Source organism: Phaseolus vulgaris, chromosome 8 (genome assembly GCF_051622355.1).
Source record: "Phaseolus vulgaris cultivar YP4 chromosome 8, ASM5162235v1, whole genome shotgun sequence".
NCBI classification, from domain to species: Eukaryota; Viridiplantae; Streptophyta; class Magnoliopsida; order Fabales; family Fabaceae; genus Phaseolus; species Phaseolus vulgaris.
Window position 1 is genome coordinate 21,880,262 of NC_143505.1, and position 10,359 is coordinate 21,890,620.

General features: G+C 33.0%; 1 protein-coding gene across 1 annotated transcript; it reads left to right on the forward strand.

Annotated features, from left to right (window-relative positions):
* Positions 1 to 5,636: 5,636 nt before the first annotated feature.
* OTP87 (pentatricopeptide (PPR) repeat-containing protein) lies at positions 5,637 to 10,062 on the forward strand. The gene is made up of 3 exons (XM_068629720.2): positions 5,637 to 8,921; positions 9,094 to 9,249; positions 9,470 to 10,062. The coding sequence occupies exon 1, from the start codon at positions 5,813 to 5,815 to the stop codon at positions 8,525 to 8,527; it is 2,715 nt and encodes a 904-aa protein (XP_068485821.1). The 5' UTR covers positions 5,637 to 5,812; the 3' UTR covers positions 8,528 to 8,921; positions 9,094 to 9,249; positions 9,470 to 10,062.
* Positions 10,063 to 10,359: the final 297 nt, after the last annotated feature.

Genomic DNA, 10,359 nt, shown 5'->3' on the forward strand with positions numbered 1-10,359 from the left:
TAGAAGTGGAGTCTCAACAAATTGGTTTTACTCTTGAGCAGTATCAAACATTGTTAGCTCTTTTACAACAGGTCAAATCCAGTGACAATGTTTCTAGTCAAGTCTCTGTTATTCCTTCCAACATGACAACACAAACTGGTAATAACTCTAATTCTTCTTCTAGTTCTTGGATTATTGATAGTGGTGCTACTGATTACATTTGTTCATCCTTAACTTACTTCACTTCGTATCATCAAATTGATCCTATTTATGTCAAATTACCAAATGGAAATCAAGTCATTGCCAATTATTCTGGAAGTGTTTTTCTCAATCAAAATCATGTCATAAACAATGTTTTGTATATTCCTTGCTTCACTTTTAATCTTCTTTCAGTAACAAAATTGGTTGCTAGACTATCTTGTGTTCTTACCTTTGATTCTAATGGTTGTCACATTCAAGACAAAAACTCCTTGAAAATAATTGGTTCTGCTAAGATGCAAGATAGACTTTATATACTCAGGATCCCATCTTACCAGAAATTTCAAATTAAACCCCTTGAATCTACACACATCATCAATACTGTTAATGTCAGTGCTAGTGATCTAGAAACCCTTGGGCATTTTCGATTAGGTCATATTTCAAATAAATGTATTGATGTTATCAAGAATAAATTTCCTTTTGTTAAATATAACAAATCTTTTGTTTGTGATGTTTGTCATTTTGCAAAGCAAAAAAGACTTTCTTTTCCTATTAGTACATCTAAATCGGAAAAATGTTTTGATTTGATTCATGTAGATATTTGGGGACCATACTCAATACCATCAATTCATGGCCATAAATATTTCTTGACCATAGTTGATGACTATTCGAGGTACACATGGATTTTTCTTTTGAAACAAAAATCTGAAGTTGTTAAGGTTTTGGAACATTTTGTTATTTTTGTTCAAACACAGTTTGAGACAACAATAAAAATAATAAGAAGTGATAATGGAACTAAGTTTGTCATGACTAATTTTTTTGTCAGTAAAGGAATAATACATCAAACATCATGTGTCAATACTCCACAACAAAATAGTATAGTTGAAAGGAAACATGGTCATTTATTAGATGTAGCAAGAGCTCTTATTATATAATCTCATTTACCCAAAATTTATTGGTCATATTCTGTGATACATGTTGCGCATATTATAAACATGCTTCCCAACCTGTTTTAAACTATTCTTCTCCTCATGAAATGCTTTTCAAAACTGATGCAGATTTTAATGGATTAAAAATGTTTGGTTCTTTATGTTATGCTATCACTTTGTCAACAAATAGAAGAAAATTTGATCCAAGAGCATCAAAATGTGTTTTTATTGGTTGTCCAAGGGGGACAAAAGGATATATTTTGTTGAATATTCAATCAAGAGAAATTTTTGTGTCTAGGAATGTTGTCTTTTATGAACATATTTTTCCATACCAAAGGGTTCAAAATACTACTAATGAAACTAACAGTCCCGATATTGATGATCAAATTTTGTTTGCTGAAGATCAATCTGTCTTAAGTCAGCCATCACAAGTCATTCTTGAACCTTCTGATAATACACCTTGTTATAATGTTGAAAATAGCAGTGATAATAATTGTGAGTCACAAATTGAGGTTTCAGACGTAGATTGTTCCCATATAGACCAAAACCTCAATGAAAATCATGATATAAAACAAAGTTATGAATCAGATCCATCTGTCCGAATGAGCACAAGAATAAAAAGACCACCTGAGTATTTAAAGGATTATCATTGTAATCTTAATGTTTCCAGTACATCTTCAAGAGTTAAATATCCTTTGAATTCTGTTTTGTCTTATAGCAATTTATCACCTTCTTACAAATCTTTTGTTATGTCTCTTTCTTCACATGTTGAGCCAAACACTTATTCTGAAGCTGTGAAACATGACTGTTGGAGGAAAGTTATACAATGTGAGATATCTGCTTTAGAGTCAAATCAAACTTGGGAGACTGCTCTTCTACCTAAGAACAAAGCTGCCATAGGTTGCAAATGGGTATTCAAAATAAAATATAAGGCTGATGGGACAATTGAAAGGTATAAAGCAAGGTTAGTGGCAAAGGGATATACACAAACAGAAGACATTGACTACCTTGATACTTTCTCTCTAGTAGCAAAGATGACCACCATAAGGTTGCTTCTTTCTTTAGCTTCTATTTATAATTGGGAATTGAAACAATTAGACATAAACAATGCCTTTTTACATGGAGATTTAAAAGAAGATATATACATGGTTGCTCCTCCTAGATTGACTTCTATTCCACCAGGAAAAATTTGTAAACTAAAAAAGGCTTTATATGGTCTTAAGCAAGCTAACAGAGAATGGTTTGCCAAACTGTCATCATTTTTGCTTTCTATGGGATATACTCAATCTATGAATGATCATTCCTTGTTCATTAATTCTTCTGAAGGATCTTTTACAGCATTATTGTTATATGTGGATGATATAATATTGATAGGAAATGATAAAGAAAAGATTGCTCGAATCAAACAAGCCTTGGATCAGACATTCAAGATTAAAGATCTTGGGAATTTAAGATATTTTCTTGGTTTAGAAGTAGCAAGAAGTAAGACAAGAATAATGGTAAATCAAAGGAAATATGCATTGGAATTATTAACAGATGCAGGTCTTTTAGCCTGCAAACCTGCACCCACTCCTATTGATAATATGAGAAATTCTCTTCTACTAGAAGTGTTCCTTTCACAGATATTCAAGCCTACAGAAGATTGATTGGAAGACTTATGTATCTCACCAATACCCGACCCGACATAACATTTTCTGTGCAACAACTTTCTCAATTTCTTGCTAAGCCTACAATTGCTCACTATAATGTAGCGATTAGAATTCTCAGATATATCAAAGGGGCTCCAAGTCTTGGTCTATTTTTCTCTTCCACTACCTCTGTTCATCTGAAAGCCTTTTGTGATAGTGATTGGGGCACCTGTAGTGATTCAAGACAATCAGTGACTGGTTTTAGTGTGTATCTTGGGAATTCTCTCATATCTTGGAAATCAAAGAAGCAAAGAATAATATCAAAGAGTTCTTGTGAAGCTGAATACAGGGCAATGGCCACTGTTACATGTGAAATTCAATGGCTAACTTATCTTCTTCAAGATTTCAAAGTTCCTTTTAAGCAACCATCTCTTTTATACTGTGACAATGACTCAACAAGATACATTGCAGCAAATTCAGTGTTTCACGAGCATACAAAACATATAGAAATAGATTGTCACGTGGTCCGGGAAAAATTAAAGAAGGGTCTCATCCATTTGTTTCTCATTTCCACCACCGAGCAACTGACTGATATTTATACCAAAGCTTTAAGTCCTCAATCTTTTAAGAATATTTGTTCCAAGTTGGGTCTCATCAATATTTGCTCCCCAGCTTGTGGCGGGGTATTAAAGGATACGGATACCAGAGTTATAGTAGGATCCTAATATTAATTGTATGTCTTTTCTAATTATCAGTTGTTTCTCTTTATAGAGGTGAATAACCTTTATTTTGTCTTGTGTGTTATGATTCTAGTATTTAATTATTAATTCTTTTCCTCTTTAGTTAAACCTAGAATGAGTGTACTGCTTGATATATTCAGACCATTTGTTTTGATTTGAATAACATGTAAGAAGAGATATTCATTCTCATATCCTTTGTCTTCGTCTTCAGTTTATTTTTTTTTTCATCTTTGTTCTCTTTTGTTCATCTCTGTTTTATTTTGTAATAGGTTTCGATAATTTCCTATTAGAATTATAGTCATTGAATCTTGCATGAATGACTTCTTCAACAATAAATATTCTAGAGTTATAGATTTTGCAAGCCTAAAATATTTCATAATATTCAAGCAAGATATTACTTATTGAATCAATTTTTCCAAAACTTTTCTTGGTATTTAAGATAAAGAATAAAATCCAAAAGGATGAAAATAAGATATGTTTAATATTTTACCTTTCCACAGTTCATAAACAGTTCAAAATAAAATCTATTTTACAAAATAACAAGTCATATCGACTACTTTAACCCATAAATGTTTAGGGCATAAGTTTATCATTTGAACTATTTTTTGTAAAGATTTAAACTCTAAAAATTTATTTCTTTTCTCCACAACATTTTGGTTTAAGTATTATTGAAGTTGAAAATTTATGGTTAATGTCATGTTTTTCTCAAAATGCTTGAACATTTTTATTTTCAAATTCACTTCCATGATCATTTCTAATTAGGACAATAAACATTTTTTTTTACATTTTTATTTTCAAACTCACTTTCATAATCATTTCTAACTAGAACAATAGATAAATATTTTTTATTTATTTTGAACATGTTTACAAAATTTACAGAAGATTTTGAAAGTTTTGTAGGTTAAGAATTGCAAAATTTCTTTATTATATACATTATGAATATTAAGTTATCTAATCAAATTTACTTATTGAAAATTCTCTAATTACACAATTTCACAAACTTAGTTTATATAATTAATATATATTTTAAACACACGTAAACCAATATTTTAACATGAAATTAGTTTAATATTTAATTATATTTATTAATTGTAAACAAGAGATCATTTAATATTATAAACTATTAATGGATAATTGGAGCAAATCGATCCATGGAAGACCTGCTAATTGGGACAAATCAATTCTTGAATGATCTCATTTAATTTTAATGATATTTACGGGAATAACGACTAATCATTAGCGAGGAGCAATGTTGAAAGGAAATAGGAGGAGACATTTTTCTCATTAAACTCTTTAACGAGAACAAAGATAAATGCTACAATTTAATAGGATTGTGAGGTTATACCGATTTTGATAAATGAAATAAAAAATTAATTAAAACTTTTGAGATCAAACGGTGGTAAAAAAAAAAAAACTGCTTCAAACTAAACACAAAAGAAAGGGTCATAACTCATACGTTTCTAAAATTTAAGATTAGAAAAAAAATGAGTTGTTTACAAAGCAAGATTAATGGACAACCCGTTTAAATTTCTAGCATTTAATACTTAAATTATAAACTGTGAATAAAACACTAAAAATCGTATCCAACAAATCCTAACTATTTGTTATTAATAATTGTAGTTAAAACAATAAAAAATCTAAATACCTAATTTAGTGGAATTATAAGTTGACTAGATTTCTTTAGTACATCTTTTATTGAATAAATTTTTTAGTACATCTTTTAATTGAATAAATTTTTTAGTAAATAAAAATAATTTTTATTTAATGAAATAAATAATTGAATAGTTTTTCTTTATTTCAAAATAATTAAGTAATTTATTTTTTTTAAAAGTAGCAATTATATAATTTTTTTGATATTATTTTTATTAAATTATATTATTTTTAATTATTTATTTGCAAAATAATAAAATTACAAAAATAATAAAACTATAAAAGTAATAAAATTACAAAAGTAATAAAATTATAAAAATCATAAAATTGTATATGGTTTAATATAATGAAAATGTGAATACATATTTGCAAATTGTAACTAAAAAGAAATACAATTGTTAAAGCCCTAAACGCTAAACTAAAATATAGAAAATTTTCTGGAAGCTAAAATTTGAGCGGGAAATGCACCTTTGAGAGCTTTCATAAATTGTATAGATTGCAAATAAAGAATTGTTCTAATCCTATTTCTAGCTTTTATGATTTGCCATTGGAATGTTTAACCGTATCATGCTTTTCAGTTTTGGATTTGAATTTTTGATTCATTGTTTGCTTGATAATTACTGAGAATGTAAATTTCTCAGATCATTAAACTAGAATTTCAGGAAGAGACTCTGCCATTATAGTGGATATGGTGATGATGTTCTGCCCCTCACGTATGATCCTTATGAATTATCTAATCCATAAAAACTTCAACTGGAAAAGTTCACAACTTGCTTACAGATTCTCCTCTTCCCTCGCTTTTGTACAATACCCATTTGGTTCATGTGCAAAACATGAAGAGAAGTCCTCATTTTCCAACCCACTTGGGTTCTTACGTGATTACAAGTTTTCAGGGAAGCACAGTGTTAGGAACACGGAAATCTTCCATGCCCATTTGCTTAAAACTTGTGATTTACAATCCGATATCTTCTCGATGAACTCTTTGCTCGATTGGTACTGCAAATCTGATGACATGTTTATTGCCTACAAGCTGTTTGATACAATTGCTCTTCCAAATCTTGTTTCTTGGAATATCATGATTTCAGGTTATGACCATAATTCAATGTTTGAGAAGTCATTGGAGATGTTTCGTAGAATGCATTTTCGTGGTGTTGAGCCTGATGAGTTTAGCTATGGAAGTGTTCTTTCAGCCTGTAGTGCTCTGCGAGCTCCAATATTTGGCAAGCAAGTTTATTCACTTGTAACGAAGAATGGCTTTCTTTCCAGTGGTTACGTTCAGACTCGAATGGTGGATTTGTTTTCAAAAAATTGCAACTTTAAGGAGGCTTTAAGGTTTTTCTATGATGCTTCGCGTGATAATGTGGCATGTTGGAATGCTATTATTTCCGTGGCAATTAAAAGTGGAGAAAGCTGGGTTGCTTTGAACCTTTTTCGCCAAATGCACCATGCATCTGTTATGCCAAATAGTTATACATTTCCAAGCCTTTTAATAGCCTGTGGTGCTCTTAAAGAGTTGCATATTGGGAGAGGAGTTCATGGGCGGGCAATCAAATGTGGTGCAACAGATGTCTTTGTGGAGACTTCTATTGTTGATTTCTATGCAAAATTTGGATGTATGAGTGAAGCTTTTAGTCAATTTTCCCAAATGCAAGTTCACAATGTGGTCTCCTGGACTGCAATCATTTCTGGATTTGTGCAAGAGGATGATATTATTTTTGCACTAAAGCTTTTCAAAAATATGAGAGCAATAGGGCAGGAAATAAATAGCTATACTGTCACTAGTGTACTTTCTGCATGTGCTAAACCTGGGATGATTAAGGAGGCAGGCGAAATGCATTCGTTGGTATTAAAATTAGGAATGAATTTGGATCCTAAGGTTGGAGCTGCTTTGATCCATATGTATGCAAAAGTAGGAGAACTTGGACTTTCCGAGTTAGCCTTTAGTGAGATTAAAAATATAAAGGATCAGTGCACATGGGCAGCCATGTTGTATTCTTTTGCACAGAACCTAAATTCTAAAAGGGCAGTTGAGTTATTCCTTTTAATGTTAGGAGAAGGCGTGAAACCTGATGAGTATTGCATTAGTAGTGTGTTAAGTATTATGAACTGCTTATGTCTAGGGTCACAGATAAATGGTTACGCTTTGAAGTCTGGGTTGGTTGCTGATGTTTCTGTTGGCTGTTCACTTTTAACAATGTACTCAAAGTGTGGTTGTTTAGAAGAATCTTATAAAGTTTTTCAGCAAATTCCTGTCAAAGACAATGTTTCATGGTCCTCCATGATTTCTGGTTTTGCAGAGCATGGGTGTGCATATCGATCTCTTCAGCTATTTAAAGAAATGCTATATCAAGAAATTGAACCTGATAACATAACCTTAACCTCCGCTCTAGCTGCATGTTCTGATCTTTGTTTCTTAAAGACAGGTAAAGAAATTCATGGTTATGCTTTCCGTTTAGGAATAGGAACAAACATAGTTATTGGTGGAGCACTTGTAAACATGTATTCAAAATGTGGAAGCTTGAACTTAGCAAGGACAGTGTTTGATATGCTGCCACAAAAGGATGCGTTTGCTCTTTCTTCCTTGGTTTCGGGTTATGCTCAAAAGGGTCTAATTGAAGAGTCACTTTCGTTATTCTGTGATATGTGCCAAACTGATATAACAGTTGATGCCTTCACAATTTCATCCATTCTTGGGGCTGCTGCAGTTTTGTATCGGTCAGACATTGGAGCACAACTTCACGCTTACGTTGAAAAATTGGGCTTACAAGCAGATGTATCTATTGGTAGTTCACTAGTGACAATGTACTCAAAATGTGGAAGTATCGAGGATTGTCAGAAAGCATTTGTTGACGCTGAGAAGCCTGATCTTATAGGTTGGACATCCATCATAGTGAGCTATGCTCAACATGGTAAGGGTGCAGAGGCTTTGGCTGCTTATGAACTTATGAGAAAAGAAGGCGTCCAACCTGATGCAGTTACTTTTGTTGGGATTCTGTTAGCATGTAGTCATAGTGGGCTGGTTGAAGAAGCCTTCTTTTATCTCAATTCAATGTGTCAAGACTACAATATTAAGCCAGGTTATCGTCATTATGCTTGTCTTGTTGATCTTCTTGGTCGATCAGGTAGACTGAGGGAGGCTGAAAGTTTCATTAACAAAATGCTTGTTGAGCCCGATGCTTTAATATGGGGAACTTTGCTTGCTGCTTGCAAGGTCCATGGTGATTTTGAGCTTGGCCAGCTAGCAGCCAAAAAGATATTGGAATTGGGGCCAAGTGATGCTGGAGTGTATGTGTCATTTTCAAATATCTGTGCAGATGTAGGACAGTGGGAAGAAGTCACAAAGATTAGAAACTCATTGAAGAGAACAGGGATGAAGAAGGAGCTAGGTTGGAGCCTTTTGTGAAGAGCTATGAATATTATGTCATGATTGGTGACTCTTAATTGCTACTAAACTGGTCTGTTGAATTCCTTACATAAACATGTGGGAAAAAAATGGTGAGTTTGACATCTGAAGACTAGAATGACCATTCTGGATGATGCTAGATGCACAGTTTTCATCTTAAGAAATGTCAAAATATACTGATACAGCCATAATGTTATATTCAATTGCAAGTACTTTTACAATCCAGATGCATAGATATGCAAGGAAACACAACTTGGCATTTGTATCCCATTTTATGGCCACATTGAACCGACTTTTTGCACTTGGGAGGCATCATATGCAAAATGATCAAATTGTTGTGCAAAACTGCTATGTTGTAACATTGCCTGGAGAGTTTCTATGGTGCATAATGCAGGTGAAATGATATTAAGCATACGGTTAGAATATTAGGATTCTTATCTAACTGTTTTAGGATTGCTGTTCTTATCTGCAGTAGTCAATTTTCCATGAACATACGCTTTAAGTTTTCATTGATTATTATGTGGGCCTACGGGGTATAATGGTTTTGTTGCTTGTATAACTTGCAGGTGGAATTGCAAGGTCAGATAGCTTCACTGATTGGATTTTGGGTTTAAAATTATCCCATGATTTTGGTGCTTATTAATGTGACAGTCATTAAGTAATTGGTGATTATTAGGCGCAATGCTAATGGCACTAAGGAGCATGATGGAAACACTTTCAAGGTACCAAAATTACCAACTGCATTAAGTTCATATAAAAACTTCGATATGAATACGATCTCGGGAATTCATCTAGATTTGGTAAATTTTTCAGCTGTTCCACTGAAGAGCTACGAACCTTAAATACTATAGGAAAATCATATCAAATGTAAAAACTGTAGGAAAGATCTTTTGTGTAGCTTTTACTTAGCTCATAACTAGTTAGTCCTTGTATATTTTGCAGGCCTACTTGCAACTATTTGTGACCCTAGCAGGGCCTAAAAGCCTTGATTCCTATATGCTAATGATGCTATGCTGGTGGCTGTTCTGCTGTGCCACCCAGGAATCTCCTGCTACATTGCCTGAAAGATTGCAACTTCTAATGAAGAGATTGTTGTTGTAGTGTGGGTGCAAGTCTAGCAACTGCAAAAATCTTACAAAATTTTGCACCCATAGGATGCATCAAATTTATAGTGATTTGTTGGGATCCCCAAATGTTGTTCATCTTGTTTCCATAATTGTCATGAAATAAAGAAGAACTAAAAATGAAAAGACCAAGAACAACTCATCTTTGAAGAACCTATGCTCATGATACCAAATGATGGCAAATTCATGAAACTCTTCTTAGAATCATGTGAAAGATGGTGCGGAAGCCATGGATGTGTATGTGCAAGATCCTCCTAGGAGCTATGGTGATCTTGAAGGTGCATGATATGTATGGAAGTAGGGAGGTTCGGCCAGCCCTATGGTAAGTGAGGAAGATGAAGATTAGAGCCTAGAAACTAGGTAGAAGCAAAGCATGACACAATGTTGACAGCATAACTTTACTCACAATAATCTTGCAATACATGAGGTTGGCTCCTCCTTTTATAGGCTAAGGAGGATCAGATTTGATGACCTAAATGCTACACAAATGTAAGCCAAATGAAATGTAAATGTGAAACACATGGGTGCACATGGTCCTTTATTAGTAAAGGCTTCTAGAAACCTTTAGCTAATCAAGGTTAATGCTTCCTTAATTCTAATGTGCAGAAAATTAAATAATTGTCCACATGGTTATGCTATTTACACCTCATTTAAAGCTAAACTACACTTGATGGGCCTTCACGGAATATGTGCTATTAGGCCTTTTTT

What these genes read in the sequence shown, in the direction of transcription:
- OTP87 (XM_068629720.2), top strand. Translation starts at nt 5,813, where the DNA reads ATGGTGATGATGTTCTGCCCCTCACGTATGATCCTTATGAATTATCTA.